Source organism: Watersipora subatra, chromosome 10 (genome assembly GCF_963576615.1).
Source record: "Watersipora subatra chromosome 10, tzWatSuba1.1, whole genome shotgun sequence".
Classification (NCBI taxonomy): domain Eukaryota; kingdom Metazoa; phylum Bryozoa; class Gymnolaemata; order Cheilostomatida; family Watersiporidae; genus Watersipora; species Watersipora subatra.
The window spans coordinates 3,012,401-3,032,783 of record NC_088717.1 but is presented as its reverse complement, the minus strand read 5'-3'; the positions used below and the strand labels follow the sequence as shown (position 1 = coordinate 3,032,783).

General features: G+C 35.1%; 2 protein-coding genes across 3 annotated transcripts in view; one reads left to right on the top strand and one right to left on the bottom strand.

The window, feature by feature from the left end:
- The window catches only part of LOC137406224 (RNA-binding protein FXR1-like), a 33,622-nt gene extending 30,522 nt beyond the window's left edge, over positions 1-3,100 (bottom strand). Inside the window, exons 1-2 of the mRNA XM_068092758.1 lie at positions 2,989-3,100; positions 1,221-1,273 (exon numbers count right to left, since the gene is read on the bottom strand). Of these exons, the coding sequence (XP_067948859.1) occupies positions 1,221-1,273; positions 2,989-3,048 (113 nt within the window). The 5' untranslated portion in view covers positions 3,049-3,100. The remainder of the gene's footprint in view (positions 1-1,220; positions 1,274-2,988) is intronic.
- A 2,544-nt stretch (positions 3,101-5,644) lies between these two features.
- Positions 5,645-19,546, top strand: LOC137406225 (pachytene checkpoint protein 2 homolog). Of its 2 annotated transcripts, none has more exons than XM_068092759.1 (9): positions 5,645-5,803; positions 7,789-7,942; positions 9,900-10,011; positions 12,134-12,240; positions 12,845-12,917; positions 13,345-13,495; positions 13,715-13,813; positions 17,462-17,644; positions 19,035-19,546. In XM_068092759.1, exons 1-9 carry the CDS (start codon positions 5,654-5,656, stop codon positions 19,302-19,304), a joined length of 1,299 nt encoding a protein of 432 aa, XP_067948860.1. In that variant the 5' UTR covers positions 5,645-5,653; the 3' UTR covers positions 19,305-19,546. The 2 variants fall into 2 exon arrangements, with proteins under 2 accessions (XP_067948860.1, XP_067948861.1); XM_068092760.1 differs by lacking the exon at positions 5,645-5,803 and adding an exon at positions 7,553-7,601.
- Positions 19,547-20,383: the final 837 nt, after the last annotated feature.

Sequence of the window (20,383 nt, the reverse complement as noted above, 5' to 3'; positions counted from 1 at the left end):
AACTAGAGTAATTGCGCCAATTGTCTTTCTACTAGCAGATCATTACTAGTGACCTAGCAGTTCCACGCTATATTCTACTAACAAGAGAACTGAAGACTTACTAGTGACCTAGCAGTTCCACGCTATATTCCACTAACAAGAGAACTAGGGACTTTCTAGTGACCTAGCAGTTCCACGCTATATTCTACTAACAAGAGAACTAGGGGCTTACTAGTGACCTAGCAGTTCCAAGCCATATTTTACTAACAAGAGAACTGAAGACTTACTAGTGACCTAGCAGTTCCATGCTATATTTTACTAACAAGAGAGCTGAAGACTTACTAGTTACCTAGCAGTTCCACACTATATTCTAACAAGAGAACTAAAGACTTCTGTATCCATTCAACTCAAGAGAGAAAAGCGCAAGCTACGTAGGGATAAGCAAGATAAATAACTACAGAGTCAGTTGATAAGCCATCTCAAGGTGCTAGATAACTAAAGGGTAAATGTACTTCGCTCGCTTATTGGGACAATTCCGAAGGAAGGGATAACTAGAATTTAACAAACAAAACATGAATGTTTAAAACCAAAGAAAACAAGCTACTATAAAACTAGCTAGCCAATTATTAGTCACACCATTGGCACAGACGGCTACAAAACAAACATGATAGTGATAACGAATTGTCATATATGTAAACACAAATTACAACCATCCAAGGGCTGAAACATACTGGAGACAAAAATAAAATAGCACACCATGCGAAACATTAGTAGTGGTTTCAGACGCCCAACAAACACTCCGCTAACTGAAAATCAAACACAAGCTCAATATGTTGTTCTTGATATAGAGAAATCAATTTTTATTATGAAGATTGTTACTAGAATTGGATATTTGTGTTTAATAATTAGGTTTCAAACAATTGTTATTCAAATAGTGTTATATTATTTTACGGTGATAAAGGTATTTACTTCAAGTCCAACTAGGCCTACTTTCTTTTGGGTTATATTATAAGACACTCGCTTACTCTTAGCTAGCTAATTATGACAGAAGAGCAAGTACAAATATCATGCACTTCCGCTACATGACCAGCGGGTTCTGTCTATATTTTTTGCAGTGACATCAGCTTCAAGTAAACTTAAGATAAACGGAGTTGTGTCGCCATTGTCAGAAAATAGTAATAGCACAATAAGCCAAGGTCGTGAAAGAATCCGCTAAGTTACCACAGACGTATAAAACTTACTTATTGGGATAGACAACAACAAGTCCATCATCAGTGACATCTTTTAGAAATGCCTAAAAGAGATTAAATACATAACAAAACTCATAAACATCAGTATTTTTTCAACTATACGCTTTGACCTATCTCACCAACTCCATTTAAACTGATTCTAACAATAAAATTGTGATTATAATGTTATAACACTGCTAGAGTAACACAAACCAGATTTGTCCTTCACTTTCTTTTATATTTCTCAATACATTCTATTTTTGTCTATTAAAAATCTAACAATTAGTAATATATTAGCTAAAGTTAGACAGTTATCTGAGGAACATCAGTGGACGCATCAGTTCAGACGACAACTTAGGACATCGGCCATTAAAATTATGAACTTACACCGGTTTCTGAACAGGTGTAAAATTATGCTCTTAGACTGGCAGAACTTCAAGTAAAATTGAAACTTTTTATGTGAATATCGTTTAAAATAATGTATTTGTTTACTTCTATACTTTTTTGACTTTTTATTAAATATTAAATATATATTTGAGCAAATAATGCCACTTATCAGAAGAAGTCTAACTTAGGAATAGTCATATAACTCTGCAGCGAATCAGTTTCAGACAACTTTTTTCAAAAGCCTTAAAAAATCTCATGGTTAAAGATTTGTCAGATGACCAAACAAAACACTGCTTGCTAGTAAATCAGTCACCAAGTAAAAAGACACAATGAACTTTGGTCTTTGGTCAAAACAATGCGTCTGGAGTATATTTAAAATTGGTGTGAGAGTGAATGTAGATAATAGTGAATAGGAATGAACCCTGACTTAACCTAGAACAAGTGTCAGCACTTCTGAAAATGAATACCTATATGAAAAGTCCTCAAGTGTTTATTCTAACTGTCAATTTACAACAACATCTATAATCAGGTCATTCCAAGTCATTCAACATCAACAGACTCTGCGTAGGAACCAGTTCTAAAAATAGGCAAATAATTCTCTTAATATTGCTCAAGGTCTTTCAAAATGCGTCATGCAGCTAAACATGTCAGTATGTATGCATCTTTGTTTTTTCTGAATAAAGGGCCTCTGAGTGACATTTTATTTCCTCAGACCTAAATTGGTCGCAGGAATTATCCTCAAGAGAAGGACAGAGAATATGAAAAACATTAAAAGTGTTGTAGCTCAGACTGCCTCACCCCAACAAGACAAAGCAGCGGAAGCACCTTGAAAATTTCAGAGGTGCATGTCAGTCTGGCTAACGTTGGACAAAGAAAAATACTCCAGTGTATAACATTTGATGCGTAAATTATCCTTCTCTCTATATAGATAAGCTCTCTTGAAAGTTTTTAAAAACCAATATTCGGTATTAGGTGCAACCAACGGCATTTCGATGCTAGAACTCTGCACGATCTAATAAGAACAATAAAACGTGATTTGAAAGTTTTCTTTCACGTTATTTGATGCATCTTTGTTCAAATTCTAACAGCATGCTGTCAAATCTTGTCTTGCAAAAGAAGTTATTTTTTGATCAAATCGACAATTCATGTCAAACTGTGTTTTAACAGGTGTTTAGATGGCGGTTACGACTGTCACAAAATAAAGTCTTAACTCATTTGTTAAAAATGCACAGCTCTTTCACTTAATATTTTATCACAATAATACTACTTGACGGTCAAAAAGAAATTGTTTGCAGTAACACCAACTGTAGAATTACGAGTTTACGACTTTTACAACATTCACGTATTACAAATAAGATAATATAATCAGTAATTTGACTGCTGCATTACTTACAGGATAAAACGCGCCATTGATGATTTCACGAACTTCTAATGTAATAAATTGCTCCTCCATCCCACATTGGAGTTTCTTGTTACAACAGGCTTGCTAGATTTTCTCTTTACTGCGATACACTCAGTAAAGTAAAACCTTTAGTGCTACGATAAAAATAAGTTTGCCCGTTAACTCATATAACAATCTGACCTATATAGGTATTTATTAGGTTATAATTGCTTTTAGTAACGAAGCTTATCTGTAGGTTTTGTACCACGTGATCTGGTGTTCTGCGGCAAGGTAGATTTGGCTATAGAATAGCGTTATATTGTCAGTTCAAATTAAACTATTTTTATAAGCGCGAATTTGGAACTCCTAGTAGTCTCTCGCTTGCGACGTTGTTACTTACTCGTTACTTACTCGATAGTAATCGTACACTTGTAATTAGCCCCTGGGGCCTTGAAAAAGTGCTTCAGGAGTAAAAATTTGGTTAAGACTTTGGTTCACCTAGATTCCAGCATTAGGCTGAGTTATGTTTCAGTCTGAGATTTAAGTCTTAAGTCTAACGGTTTTGGGTAAGAAACTGTTATGAAAGAGGCGAGTCACGGCATATATTGATGTTGGTTCACCACGGGTAGCAGCACGTGTGATTATGGCAGTATCCTTTCTGTCAGTAGTAAGCTCATCATAAGCAGAAGCTAGCACATTATGCTTACTTTCATGTGATAGAATCTTCATCAGTAAAGCTACTCTCTGATTTCTTCTTCTGGATTCAAGCGATTGTAAACCTTGCTTCTCATGGATGTTGCTGACACTATCTCTACCTTTAAGATTGGTTATGATTTGTGTTGCTCGGTTTTAAACCATTTCCAAGTTATGTTCTGTCTGTCTGTCACTCGGATCCCATACTGTACAAACATATTCCAGCACAGGATGACACAAAGTTGTATAAGCAAGTTGTTTAGACTGTGATGGTGCATCGTATAGGGTGTGTTTGATGCATCCAAGAACCTTGGAAGCTTTGTTGGTTTTCTCAATAATGTGTGCATCAAAGCGTAGGTTAGACTGTAAGGTGACACCAAGACATTTTACAGTATCAACATATGTAAGAGTCCTATTACCCAGTAAACATTGTGGCTGTTGTTGCTCCAAGTTTCCAAATATTATCAGTTCACACTTGGCTGAGTTAAAGGGCATTTTCCATTTAGTTGACCAATCATAGGCTGCATCAATATCGGCCTGAAAATTTCTTTGGTCTTTTGCAGAATTTACTTCTGAGTAAAGCAGTTATGTTAATTATTACTGTATTACATGCTTGAGACAAGCTGGGTGTGAGGTTTTACTTCACCTATTTTGTGGTGGACACTTTGGCATTGAAAGCTTTGACATAAAGAATTGTTGGTAGTGTTGGTTACCAATATATTTTAATTGTGCTTCTGACTTTCAAATAGGTCATGTGTCCTTGCATCTTATGGGCAGTATCGAAAACAGCAAAGTGCGTTTATGCAGCTGTCTAAAAGCAGTAGCATAGATGTGCTACAGCTGTAAACACTTGAAAAGACAACGAAAGAAAACCGTTAAATAATTGTTGCCATACAATAGGGTGCAGCTTTCTTTTTGGCCAAAGCGTTTTCAACGATGTCACACATATCACAACGCTAGTACGAGTTGATTTTAGTACGTTTTGATGCAAAACAGTTGCTGAATGTATATGATAGTCAGCTACTACACATATAGGTTTAAGACTAATTCGTATTTTGTCTGCATCTGAAATAAGTCCAGTATACACTCAGATTAAAAAGTTAAAAACCTATCCAAATATCTAGAAAAAACCAATCTAATAGTACTCTATCAAGAGTACTAATCTTTAGTACTCTTGATAACATTTCTTTTAATATGATAAGCAGGGATCGGGAAACCTTTGATAGCAGACGGGAGCTGAAAGACCTGCACATCTTGAGTAAAATTCAAGCTCTTAAAGTTGCTAGTCATCAATTCACACAAACCAATTCTCAATACTTTACTAGAGGCTACAACATAAGGCAGACTATAAACACTAACGCCATAAAAAGTTCATTTTAATGGAGTTTTGAAGTTTTAGATCTACAAGTTTTTTCCTCCATTTTACTCTAAGTAAACCATTTTATCTTCACAGGCTAACCTAGCCAAAGGAGTTACCCTACAGAGATCAATAGATAGATAGAGCCATTAGCTGTTTCAAATTTTAATCTTATGCCAAAAAGCAAAATGCATATGTCATTCATTTTCAAAAGTTATTTATAAACCCACCAAAGCATGTTTCATTTGTCAATGATAAATCGCAGCACTGTACTTATAACATGTGAATGGTGTATGGGCTTACAGAGTCATTATATTATGCTCATAATGTTTTACATTATAGAAATAGTGATGTGTACAAACTTGGCCTTGGTGTACATTTGAGAGTTGAAACTTCTATATTGTTTACTATAGGCCTATAATAATTGCACACTATTGAATTTACTTTTTGCCTTAGACCTAACATGTTTTGTGGTTTTAACACACTTCAAGTAAAGAACCTGCGTGCTATGTTACTTTGTTGCCATGAATTTTACAGGTCTGTGTAGTATGATTTTACAATTCTATGAATAATGTTCCTACAGTAGGTAGTATTTGGTCATGTTGATTTATTAGTTTTTGCTGGACTATGGAAATGTGCAATGGGGATACCTTGGATAGCGGCAGAGAAAATTTCAAGGAGTCTCTTGAAGTCGAAGTCTGTGCCAAGCAATCCAGTACAGCTAGAGTGAGCAAGATTAAAGAGAAAGTCACACAATTTCTCTTCGAAAATAAAGAAGTTAGTAAACAGTGCATTAATATTTTAATCTTTTTCTGCATGGATCGGTTGCTATGGATATAGCTCTCTATTGCTAAAAGTTTTTTGTTTGTAAGTATAAAAACTGTATAGTTTATTAGTGGGAACCAACATCCTGTTTCAAAACTTGGATATGGTAATCGCTTGCTTTGACTTCAGTTTTTTTTCGGGTAATTTCTAACATTGATTTTCTATTCGCACGTTTATTATTATTATCATTTCCTTAAATAGCGCTTTTTTGTTGCTGATCAACTATAGCATTTATTTAGCAGTTTTGCACAGATTGAATGCATGCATTCTACTTTACTTGTGTTAGTGGTTTTATTCCATAAATCTTCCTTCCTAGAGTTCCTTTACACCTCGAGAATCATTACTACAGTCATGCCTCGACATACGAGTTTAATGCGTTCTGGGACAGATCTCGTATGTTAATTTACTTGCATCCCAAGGCGCTATTCTTATTATCCTATATAATAACAAATAAGTAAAATTAACTTGTTACCATATTGCGAAAGAAACCGTCTAAAGAGGATATTACTGTGGAAAGAAGTGTTTTAATGGTTATAATTTAGTACCTACACCAACAAATTAACAAATACCCATTTAGTTGCTATGATCTGCAATGAAATGTAACATTACTATTTACGCTATTGAATGGAGTTTTTACCTTCAAAATAGACGCTGTTGATAACGGCAGTCTGAGAGACTTGAGAGCAATATATTTGGTACATTAAATTTTTGGGACCCTGCGTAATAGAAACTCTGAATTTACATGTAACTTCAATGAATTTAGCTTACTAAACACACACTTGAAGCTAAGTTTTAATATTTTCCTAAACTTTAATTTTGTCATATTTTTGTAGTATCTGTTTCCGGTTATAGACTTTTGCCTCGCAATCACTATAGCTTTTAGCCAACCTGTTAAAAACTTTTTTCAAACTGATTCGAGAAGAAAAACCGAGTGATACTGTTCTCGAAAGCATCCTCTCGTATACTTGTCCATATATTGTAGTGACCATCGAGATACGCCATTGGTACGCTTACCGTAAGTCCTTATGATCAAGCCGCGCGGCTTGTCGTTGGGCGCGGCTTTTGGCTCAAGGTCATAGACCGCGGCTAAAGCCAAGTTTTTAAAACTTACGTGGGGCTCAGGGCGGCTTCTCGATAAATGTGGTCTCTGCTCAGTTCCGCGCTATAACCATAGAATTGCAGTCATTATACACTTTTATGTACAGGGTTTTGGCGACCTACTCGTTTATTTTCAAGGTCATGTTTATGGAATACTTTAGAGTAAAGAAGAATTTATCGCTCTAATTCAATATGAATTCGTGACACACGAGTGAGAGACAAGCGGTTGGGAGCGTGTTCATATCTGCTGACATCGAAGCAGATAAAAATCTAGCTGAGACATGGCAAGTAAGTTCTTGATGCAAGGGTTCAGTAATTTTAATTCGAACTTGGAAGTAAAAGAAAATTCTTTTCATATGTACTGATGTAGCCTGTTTTCTTATTCAAGAGGACGGGGGTATAGCGAAACCCGTCTCAACACTCTCGCTGCTGAAGGGGTCAAGGACGACAAAACCTCAGTCGTTAGCTGTGGTCTGTGGGCATATGCGGCTTGTTGGGTAAGGGCCGCTAGATACCGCAGGCAGCTTGTCAAAGGATTATTTTTTCTTTCGTTAGTCATATGTTTTTGAGCACAAGCCTCGCGGCTTGAGCATGAGGACTTGAGGTATATCTCAAATGTTACTCGTACCTCAAGGAAGAAACTTGGTAAAAGGTCAGGTCATAGCTCGAGTTTCTTGTATGTTGGTGCTCTCATATGTAAAAATACGATTGTGTTCCATTCTGCAGATCAACTCTGATTGCGTTCACTATATTCTTCAAGTGCACTCTGTTTTTCAACTATCGTTTCTTAGATCATCGCAGACATATTCATGCTGGTATTTCATCGTTTTTGTTTTTAGAAAGTCTGTTGTGGTGATAAATACACCAGCTTTCCGAATGATGCATTTCTAGCAGAGCATATAGAATCTATTCTTGTCTCTGAAGATGACTGTGATGCAAATATGGACTTATCTAAATGCAAGACGAGCATACATGTGTATCAGTGCCACCAGGGTGAGTGAGACTTTTTCTTCCAGTTTAGCTGTCAAGCCTATAATTGCTAAGTGAAACTAAAAGTAAAACTAGAGTGAAAGTAAAACTAAAAGTAAAGTAAAACTAAAGTGAAAGTAAAACTAAAAGTAAAGCTAAAGTGAAAGTAAAACTAAAAGTGAAAGTAAAACTAAAGTGAAAGTAAAACTAAAGTGAAAGTTAAAGTAAAGTAAAAGTAAAACTAAAAGTAAAGTAAAACTAAAGTGAAAGTAAAACTAAAGTGAAAGTAAAATTGAAGCGAAAGTAAAACTGTAATCATATCTTTAGTTTGATCGGCCCTCTCTCCTTGTTGTCAAATTCATGAAGTTCAAACCTAAATCTATGAAAATGCTTTCAAGAAAACCGCAAGCTTGTTTATCAGTGTTGTGCGGAGTTGGATAGTCAGTAATTTGGCTCGTCATTACTCAGTGAAGAATTACCTTCTCTATGTGGTTATTTCTGTTGCAAGTTTCTTTAAGATCATTAAGATGTTCTGTAACCTAGACGTATATAGCTGGTGCCCATATTAACAGTATTTTCATAAGCACAAGGCAAAGCAAACTAGCAGAGCGAGCCCCACTGTGAATGTCTTTAAAGGTTGACTTGCAACAAAATTCACATTACCGTTATTTGATATGAAAAGATTCACCGTGTCTTACTCTGTTGTGTTGTAAGTGCAAAATATGTGGAAAGGTGATTACAAGCTCTTAAAAGCTCAAAAACGAACAGAAAATCGCAGCCACACGAGACCGCCGTAGTTTGGATTCCTTTTCCAAAACGGCTCAAATGTGATGTAGTTGTGAGAGATGGTTTCTGTTTACACTTTCTTACAACCTTATTCGTCGAAATATTTTCACAAATATACTTCACGCATTCAATAAAACCATGTCTATTGTTCTTACACGTCTGTTTTATCGTCATCGTAATGCTGTCACTTTTAGCAGTGATATCTTATAACTTACCGTAAAAATTCGTTTAATTTTTTAGCTTTAGCTTGAAGGAGCACATATCATTGTCTGATAATCATGACGAGTCTGTTGGTCACTTGTGATAATCGAAAAGTGCTGCAGAAATTATTTGCGAAGTATTGGGTCACATGATCAGATTACGACTTACTGATTAGACCAGGCTGAAAAAAAACTGTAAAGTAGCGAGCATCTATATTTGATACGGGGTCTTCGGTAAAACCCGAAGTGTTTGTCATAGACTAGTACTACGATAAGTTTTATATTGAGCTTTGTATTGGCCTTTCAATTCACGTGAGAACATACGTGACAAGACAATAACCAAATTTCGTGGCTAAGTCAGAGAAATAAATAGATTCCAATCTACGGCGGCTTTTCGTTTTTGAGCTTTTAATAGCTTGCAATCACATTTCCATATATTTGGCACCTACAACACAACAGAGTAAGGCAGAGTAAGGTGAATCTTTTGATACCAAATAACTGCAATGTGAATTTTGTTGCAAGTCAACCTTTAAGTATAGTAAAATAGTACATAAAAGTTTAAAGGTTCTTCCCGACCACATTCCCTTGCAGGTAGCTGGTGCCGGAGTTCTAAAACTAGTTTACTGAATTTAAGAGATTTGTCATAATTTTACTTCTTTTTCAACAGTTCGTACAAGTTGACCTTGACACCATTCTAGAAGTTTCAAACATTTTCGTTTACAAACAATGTCAATGTAATGCTGGAAGTTGTTCTTGCTAGAGTATATTAAAGTGAGGGACTTTAATTTGAAAGTTAACTGTTGTGTGAAGTATTATTGGTTCCTATTTCTCCGTTCACTTGCTATTGTAAATTATACACCTACTCGGGTCAGTCATTCTCTAATTATTCATACAGTTGGAGAGTGTAGCTGAGTTCTTTTAGAAAGTACTAGTAGCAGCTTTACAATCATGGATGATTTGTACTAGCCATTTGCATGTTTTCCATACTTACCTAGATGGACCTGGGTCAGAGGAAATAGAGGGGCAGGAGGAAGTTTCTGCTGCCACTCACTGGTTGCTGCCAGCTGATGAGATGGAGGGACTTTGGGAGAACCTCATATTTGACAGGTAATGCCAGCGAGTAAAGTCAAACCTCGTCGCACGAAGCTATCAATTCTGATTTTAGCTTCATACGTCATAGCTGTCAAATATTGGAGCAAATATTATTCCAAGAATACATTGTGTTTTGTTTATTTCGTCCCAAAAACCTTGATGAATGCAACAAACAATTACATCTAGTAGTAATAGTAAGCCCTGTGATGCATGTGATTTCTTTTATTTACAATCAGATAGCCGCAGATAGTCCGCAGATAGCCGGCAGATAGTCCGCAGGTAGCCCGCAGATAGTCCGAAGATAGCCCGCAGATAGTCCGCAGACAGCATGTGGGTGTTTAAGAAGTTCTCAGGAAACAGATGGAGTTTTGAAACCAAATATTTTTACCGAACTGACACGAGGCGCAGAAAGTTATGTGCGCGTGAAGTTTGAAAGTAGAGAAAAATGTGGAACCGCTTAGCATTTTATGTGGACTAACAGACAGACCCACATAATGAAAAATTAGGATTTATAAATATAGATTAATGCAAATGCATTACATAAACTATTTGATAAGTTAAACCTAAAAACCTAAATAGTAAGTAAACGCTGAACTGTATCAGGTAGAAATAGGTTTCTATTGTTACTATATCATAGTGTCAATAGAAACCTATTGTCGCTACGACAACCGCCACATATTTAGAATATAGTCTAAATTTAATAATATCATAGCATTTCCAACATTTTTACACTTTAGTTTTAATTTCAGCTTTTTGCTTTTATTCAAAAAGCTGTTGTTTTGAAAAAATTCAGATGTCTATTAAAAATTACTTTGTATGTCGAGACGGATATTTATGTAAAATTTGTTAATATTTAACACAACAGATGTTGAACAGTTCATAACCGATCGTAAGTTGATTTTTGTGTGTATCATACGTACACGTATGCACCGTATAGATGCCCATTTCACCCAGATGTTATCTAGTCACAATACTCAGCATAGGCTCTGTCAGTGTTTGCCCTTGAGAGAGACCATTTGGTCAACTCTTTCACAGCTTGTGCCTTGTATTTAGGTATATTTGGATATCGCTTGCTTTCCTAAAATTTTAGTATAGATTCCGGATTTTCAAGTTTAAACATTAATTTAATTATTCAATGTTTAATCAATTAAACATTTGCAGGTTTAATATAGATATTATGAATGTCCAAATTATCTCTCCACTATTCTCACTGCTGTTAATTTCTTAGCTCTGGGATTTGTGTATTAGGTTGATAATAGAAGTTTTATAATCTCTTGTGTCGCAGTCTGCTGCTGGTAGTGCATTCCTACTTAATATATTTAGTGAATGTAACACTATATATGCACAGATATAACCATGTCTCAATAAGGCAAAAGGTTTCTGATCATATAGAGCTGTGTATATTAAAGTATTATGTAATGTTTGTACACTTTTATCGGCTGCTGGCAGATTTTTGGCAGGCATGTCAATAGTCAGAGTTTAAAATGATTATTTACATGCATCAGTTTTATACATAAATATATACATACATAGGTATTTAAAGAATATGTTGTACTTACTACTATCAGTTTCAAGGATGCGGTCTATACCTTCATCAGGCTGTACTTTTGAAATACATTCTGATGAGAGAAATGACTGCATCCTTGACGCTGGCAGTAGCTGAGAGCTAAATAAAACTATTCTTCAAACGATAGAACTATAGTCCCATACTACGGGCTGTATACATATGTACATATATATGTACATATGTATGTACATATATATATGTACATATATATGTACATATATATGTACATATGTATGTACATATGTATGTACATATATATGTACATATGTATGTACATATATATGTACATATATATGTACATATATATGTACATATGTATGTACATATATATGTACATCTATATGTACATGTATATGTACATGTACATATATATGTACATGCACATATATATGTACATGTACATATATATGTACATGTACATATATATGTATATGTACATGTACATAGCATGCGTGAGCTGCTCAGGGCATAAAATATTGTATTAGATTGTTCGTGGTAGTTTTTGCCTTCTCAGTTGCATCGTTTGAGGTGCCCTGCATTATTCCTTGATTCACCTTTACTCTACTCTAGTGAAATAAAGAACAACCTTCTGCATTATGCACGGACAACTATGCTTTTCTCTTCCGCTAACGTGAATAGCAACATCATTTCTTGGAATCGAGTTGTCCTTCTCCATGGTAAGACAACTTATTTTCACCTCTTTGTTTTATATTTACAAAAGTTTCAGTTCAGGTCATTCTAGTTTCCTATTATCAGTTTTTTTGTAAATCAATATATTATATATAATAAATATAATATATAATATAAGCTATATATATTATATATATATCACATTGCGAAGGAAAGTAGTCTTTTTTCTTAATACCCTGGTTACATTTTATAAATATGTGTATTTCGGCAACCCTGTGGTACCACATGGCATATTAAAATGTCAGTTAATAATTTAGGGAAACTTATTAACCTCTCTGACTGATAGGTAAACTTTAAACTCAAGTAGCTTATATATTTTATCATGTTTCATGCTTTTTACCTTTTAATCACCAAACTGCAGTCATAAATTGAACATAATTTTAGATGTAAAGTTGAATACTTGCTAAAATTCCCAGGTTGTTGTGATCGTGAGTCGAGGTTTAACCGTACTAGTTGTTAATTGTGGTTGTTATGAATGCTTTTTAGAAATACTGATTAGTAACTTACAATGGTTGGGGTGGGATAATTAGTATATGATGAGGCATTTCTTAATAAATTGTAAAGCATCATGGAGTTATCTTATCCTTTCAGGCCCTCCTGGAACTGGCAAGACTTCACTGTGCAAAGCCTTGGCCCAGAAACTTTGCATTCGTCTCTCTGATAGGTTGGTAAACATTACTTAGTGTAGCTTTTTAATGGGTTTTACTTGGTTAAACATCGTATAACATAGCTAACAATTTTTAATTGCTTCAACGAAAGATACAAATTCTTCAGGGACGTTAAAAAGCTTTATTTGCGTCAGCATTACATAGATCACTAGGTAAGCATGCTTTCATCTAGTTAAATACATTGTTCACAACTTAGCAGTATTCCTATGATTAAGAGGTCCTCATCTTTGTTGAGTTATGTTATTTTGGTTAACTATATTGAATAGGGTCAGTTTTTTGTAAGGACATTAATTTTTCGCTATGTAGCAGAATACGTAGTTGCAATTTCACAAGCTCATAACGTGTAATTCAGTTTATCCTCTGCTATGGTTGCTCGTTGATAGCAAGCTAAAAGCTGGGGGTAAGTTTAGTGATTATGTTTAGGTTCAGATACGGCCAGTTGGTAGAAATAAACAGTCATGGACTATTCAGCAAATGGTTCTCAGAGTCTGGTAAACTCGTAGTCAAGATGTTCCAGAAGATTCAGGAGCTTATTGATGACCCGGAAGCTCTTGTCTGCATTCTAATGGATGAGGTTGGTTCAGTCAGAATCACTCAAATATTGGAAATGATTTAGACAACTTGAGTCACCCTATGTTGATTCACAAACACTTTCAGTACCATTATTTTAAGTACTGATATCAGGGCATCTCTAATACCTCTATACCTGAAGCTGTTTAGATGATGATAACAACTTGGCAATGCAGCATGTATGCCAATTTTCTAAGAGCTTAACTAGTGGTATGTTTATTAGGTGGAGAGTTTAACGGCAGCGCGAAGAGCTGGCGGCAATGAGCCATCTGATGCAATCAGAGTTGTCAATGCTCTGCTCACCCAGATAGATGCCATTAAGGTAGGTGGCACATGATTCACACAAGCATTTACCAATTGTGACTCTGTTTCAAGGGCTGCTCTTCTTCCTTTCTACTTATTCCGTGTTTGTAAAGAATTTAAATTCTTCCATGACTTTTGCTACAGTGTAGCCTCAGTTCTCTATAATATCCCTCATGGTAACTCTGTTGTTCCTCATGATATCTTTATATTGTCCCTCATGCTAATTCTATATTATCTCTCGTGATAACTCTATATTATCCCTCATGATAGCTCTATATTATCCCTCATGATAACTCTATGTTATCTCTCATGATAATTCTATATTATGCCTCATGATAACTTATGTTATCTCTCATAATTACTCTACATTATCCCTCATGATAACACTGTTATCTATCATGATAATTCTATATTATCCCTCATGATAACTGTATAAATAGTGTATTGAGACACCAGACAATTGGCATACAAGCTCAGTACCAGAACGCATTAAGCTCGTATGTCGAGCTATGGCTGTAGGTCTATATGATGCATTTGTTTTAATGATATATGCAATTGCTTGAAGCATTTAGTATTATATGTTTCTCACTCCCAAAAACTGTATGATAGGTGTTTCAAGTAATGTTTTACAGCATCTAAGCAGACGCACAATATAAACCTTCGTATACAACGCAAAAACAAGATTAATAAATAATAATTAATAGAGAATTACTTTGTGGTCACAAAATCACTTTTTATTTGACATTCATGCATTGGCGAATCCTGTGCATTCTTATCGTTTATCATGCATCTGTTTAGCCGAAAAATTACCTCCTTCGGTCGCAGCTTGGCGCTTGCATTGCTAATGCTTTTGTCTCCAAAATTAGTTTTTTATTTTCCTAACATGAAATTAATTGCTGAAAATTGAAATATTATAAATATTCAATAAAGACGTGTACTTAGATGAGCTGTCAGTTAACCTTCCTGGAAACGGACAGTACATGAGTAAAAGTGCCGATAAGATATGGAGCTAGTCTAACCTGGAATCGATTTCAAATTGTAAATTTTTTTTTGTTTGAGTGTTTATTGTTTTTCACCCTACCTTTATTTGTCATAGTTGGCAATTCCACATTCACTTACTTCACAGTTTTTTTAACACCTCACCTGATGAATGACTTAGGACATTTTTAAAGGTTGACTTGCGACAAAATTCACATTACAGTTATTTGATATGAAAAGATTCACCATGTCTTACTCTGTTGTGTTGTAGGTGTAAAATATGTGGGAATGTAATTACAAGCTCTTAAAAGCTCAAAAATGAACAATTAATCGCAGCCACATGAGACCGCCGTAGTTTGGATTCTCTTTCCAAAACGGCACAAAAGTGACGTAGCTGTGTTAGATGGTTTCTGTTTACACTTTCATGCAACCTTATTCATCGAAATATTTCACAAATATACTTCATGCATTCAATAAAACCATGTCAATTGTTCTTACGCGTCTGTTTTATCGTCATTGTAATGCTGTCACTTTTAGCAGTGATATTTTATAACTTACCGTAAACATTCGTTTAATTTTTTAGCCTTAGCTTGAAGGAGTACATATCATTGTCTGATAATCATGACGAGCCTGTTGGTCATTCGTGATAATCGAAAAGTGCTGCAGAAATTATTTGCGAAGTATTGGGTCACATGATCAGATTACGACTTGCCGATTAGACCAAACCGAAACAAAACTGTAAAGTAGCAAGCATCTATATTTGATACGGGGTCTTCGGTAAAACCCGAAGTGTTTGACATAGACTAGTGCTGCGATAAGTTTTATATAGAGCTTCTTATTACCCTTTCAATTCACGGGAGAACATCACGTGACAAGACGATAACCAAATTTCATGGCTACGTCGGAGAAATAAAGAGATTCCAATCTTCGGTGGCTTTTCATTTCTGAGCTTTTAAGAGCTTGTAATCACATTTTCTCATATGTGGCACCAACAACACAACAAAGTAAGACATGGTAAATCTTTTGATACCAAATAACTGTAATGTGAATTTTGTTGCAAGTCAACCTTTAAAGAATTTATAGAAAGACTTTTGCTCAGGTTTTCTTTGGTTTTATATTTAAGACTAGGAGGGATTTGCCTTTTTTCTTTTTTTTGCACCTTTGCTACCACTTGCGCTAATCTTTGTGAATTTCATGGTTGAAAGCTAAAAAAGGAGGGTATGAAGCAATGCTTACAATATTAACAATGTTAACTTTAACTTAATGTTAACCTGAGTGAAGGCTTACGTACATCTGTACTGATTTAAGTCGTTTCGAGAACTTGCGGACATTCTATTTTTTGCCAAATTACTTGACATGAGACAAATATTTTCACAAAATTTAGCATTGCATGTAAAAGATAGTGATTCTAATCCAAGGTTTGATTGTATGTACATATCTGTAAGTGATTTTTTTGCAAGTCAACCTTTAAAACACAATCAAGTCTGTGGTATCTTTGGTAATAATGACCTCGAAAGTATTATCTTTTTGCGACTTGTGTTACACCCAACAAAGTAACAAGTAAAGGTGTTATCAATTACCTTTTAAATGTAGAAGGCTCTTCACAGTTTCCAGACTTTATGTATGCTTGAAGCAGTCTGATTAAATGCGACAACTTATGGACGTGATTTGTTTCATGTGGAATAAACTCGTTTTCAGGGTTGTACTAAAATATGTCAAAACTTATTAGCTTGTTTTCTTAAGTAGACCGACACTAATCTTTTCTAGACATTTTCATTGTTGCTTGAAGAGTTTAAATCGATAGCAACACAAATTTGATGCGCTCTAAAGTTAGGTTCAAGTCCTCTGGTTGTGAAGTTTGTTGTCAGTGACCTATGGTCTAGCGTTTGCTTGTGTTTACTAATTGTTTATCAGCTCAAACTATTCAGTATTGGCTCACAGTTACTTGTAGCTAATACCAAGTTTTTAGAACTGTTGATAGCTCTTCGGATATTTTTAATGACAAATGCTGTCACGAATCATTGGAAAAATGGCTTGTTTGATGATATTTCAAATATTTATTTACTAAAGCAAAGGTTAAATTTGCATAAAATCTTTTCACCATATATGCTGGTGTTTTTGTATATTTCTAGTTGTATTGATATGCTTAGATTATTATATAGCAGTTATGATAGATTAACTCATGTAAATAAGTATTATGGGTTATATATATCATTAGTCGTGCCAGTAAGAATATTTGTTATGCGGTCTTACTGTTGAATGCATATTTTTGTAAATTTTAAATTGTTATATTATATACATGTAATAAATAATATGTAATAAAATAACAATAAATATGGCAAACATCCTGTTTTAATTTACCATTGTGTTTAGTATTTTATTTAGACAAATAAATTATTTTATGTTGTGGACATTACACAGCATTGTATTGGACAGTTGTAAATGCCGCTTATGTAGGTAGAAAGTTGTGGATGCCGAATTAATTCAGTAAATTTGCCTTTTTCAGTTTCACGTTGTCTTCTCCAGATGCTTGCGCGCTTTATCATAAAAATCTATAGACGCAGTTGATCCAGCTTTCTTAATTACGACAATCACTATTTTAGCTCCAAAACATGTTCATCAAACTTTTTATGACTCTTCATTAGATTTCTTGTTTTTGCGTCATGTGCTCTAAAAGTCTGTTTTGTAGAGATACCCGAATGTACTCATCCTGACCACATCTAATGTGACTGGAGCGATAGACTTAGCCTTTGTTGACAGAGCTGATATCAAACAGTACATAGGCCTTCCTTCACCACCCGCTATTTATAAAATATTTACGTCGTGTCTGGTTGAGCTCATCAAGACTGGCATTATTTCATCAAATCAACAGGTAGAGGTATAGCGTTATGTCTTGACAAATGTACAGTAGACGCTCATATAACGTAAATTCCAGATAACGTAAAAAAACAATGTGAAGTTTCTGCTTCCTTCTGCATAAAAAATTCCATATAACTTAAAGTGCCAACTCAGGCGAGTTCTCAAATTCGATTTGAACATTAATCTATCTGACTGCACTTGCAAAAGAAAAAACGGCGTGCGTATATAATAGCGTTCTACTTATTACTGGTATATAAATATGTACAATTTTCGCAACAATCTACATGTAGTTCGTTGTGATAGATTGTCAGATGCCGGCAAAACAGAGAATAGGGTACTCGTGCATTGTTCATGAATACAAATACGATCGATTGGTGCAGGCGATACAGGGTTTCACCTATGTTATATTCGAAAGTTCTCTTTTTTTTAGTCTTGACTTCCGTGTATACAGATAAAAAATGAACAGTTAGTATCGCTTTTTTGTAAAATATTTGGTTTTTGCTTTCTTGAAGACGTGTAAAACATTTGCTATTAGTTTTACTTTAAAGAGTGCACTCGCTATTTAGAAAAATTAGCAAACTACTGTAAATGAACGTCAAAGATGTGCGCTCTCCATCAACTTTTCGTAGAATTACTGCAACGATGGTCTATAAAACCAGTGAGAATGATCATAAAAGGGAGAAAAGTTGTTGATGTAAACTAATAATGGTGCAGCTACGGTACAGCCCACGAATTGGAAAAGTCAAGTCAAGTTTTTTTTTCTTGTATGCCCAAAAGAGTGAGTTTGGAAAGATCTTGGAACGGATTAGGCAATTAACATGTATTTTACTGTTTTTATAGTTAGAACATAAAAATCCCGTGAACGGATTTTTTATGTTGTAGGAGCGCGTACTGTACAGTATTCTTTGGCAACATGATTGCTGTTACTTATCTGGTGCCTATTATAGATGCAATAGACCATACTATACGCAGGCATATATCCAACATTTTTTAGTCGGGAAATGTCCTAATAATTTTTAGATGCCCATTGTCAATCATATCTGGCAGCTTATTTTACTAACTCGTACTATAATAAGAACTGTGTCTATGCTAAGGCTGTCTAAGGCTAAGGTGTCCATGTCTAAGGCCATGCTTAGAGGTTGGAAAAAATGCATCACATGGGAATCGAACCCAGATATTAGGGCTCAGCAGCATTGCACACTGCCAACTGCATAGCTCAACCACCTTGTTGCATTGTGGAATAATTGTGCTCATAGTTATTACACATGACGATCTCTCTCTCTCGAGGCACAGGACTGCCAGGACGCTAGTTTATATAAAACCATATCGAACCTCGTGCCAAAGTTTAATTATTTTTTTGTTTTTGCTTTACCGCGGAAAGTTTCAGAATTGCGTTCTTGTAGATATTTGATTGGAGAGCGTTGGCAGCCTTTGGTGAGACGAGGAGCGCGGCCACTTTATGTTCATTTAAACTCCGTGACTTATGTTACTCAGCAGAGGGTCTCAGTGGGAGGACTATCCGGAAGCTTCCTTTTCTTGCTCATGCTCTTCATCTCCGTGCACCTGTAGTGTCTCTCGCCGAGTTTTTGTCCGCTCTTGAGATGGCAGTCCAAACACAAATTCAGGAGCGTAAAGATCTCAGCCACCAAAGTACCACCGGTGTATCTACGTAGATTTACTTATGATGTCATCAAGTTGTCTGCGAATGAATCATTTGAAATAGTTACTAGTGCATAGCAATATATCTCAAATGCATATTTTACATGAACTGTATCCCAGTTCACACTAGATACAACTTTGATAATGCTTCTCTAGATGGAGTCAATATTTTTGTTATCATTAAATTAGAGATGAAAATTATAAAATGATTGTACAGTTTTTATTATTTTAGTAATTTATTGTTAATGACTTTGTAACCTCTGGGTTTTTGTAAACCTTAAACAGAATAAGAACTGTGACTTTAATTTGCATTTCTGCTCATCATTCTTCAGCGAGTTTACTAGCTTGTTGGATATCTTGAAAAGGATGGACTGCGCACGTCGCTAAAATGTATCCTTTTCAGTTCGATTGGTTTTTCATTCATGCAACCATTTGTTCAGTGTTATGTACACAAAAGCTCGGTAAAAAATATTTCTGAGGGAAAAAATCTAGCTAGCCTGACAGTCAATACATACGTATAGCGATATAGTGTCAAATCACTAACCAAACAGTTGATGCTCACAATACAATTGTTTCATGTATTCACAAAGCGTTACAGTGCTCATCAATGAAAGTAGCTGAAAAAGTAGTGAGAAAAATCAAAACTGGAATAGCTCTAAAACTGTATACCCTCAATAATAAACATTTTAGCTAATTAAATTTATAGAAAATTCCAAAAATTACATCTAAATAATGAATTCAAGGCAGACATAATTTTCCATTCCCTGTTTGGTATAATCATTTACAGGCTATGCATTTTGGAGAACAATTCCTCATCTGGCATAAATATTTACAGGTGTAGGATATCTTCATTCCATTGCCTCTTATATACAATCTTATCACTTATTAAAGTAATCGTGTTATCAATGCTTTGCTGGACATGACCTTTGTCAAGTGGAAGGAAGGTACAATGTACATAGGTAGTTGCTGATAAAGACATGGTATTAGCTTTAAGTTTGTTGTCCCACTTAGGAACAGGCATACTCATCTTGTTGTGTTTCATCACTTTGTATATTTCACTTCCTATTATACATTGAGTTTCGACAATAGACAT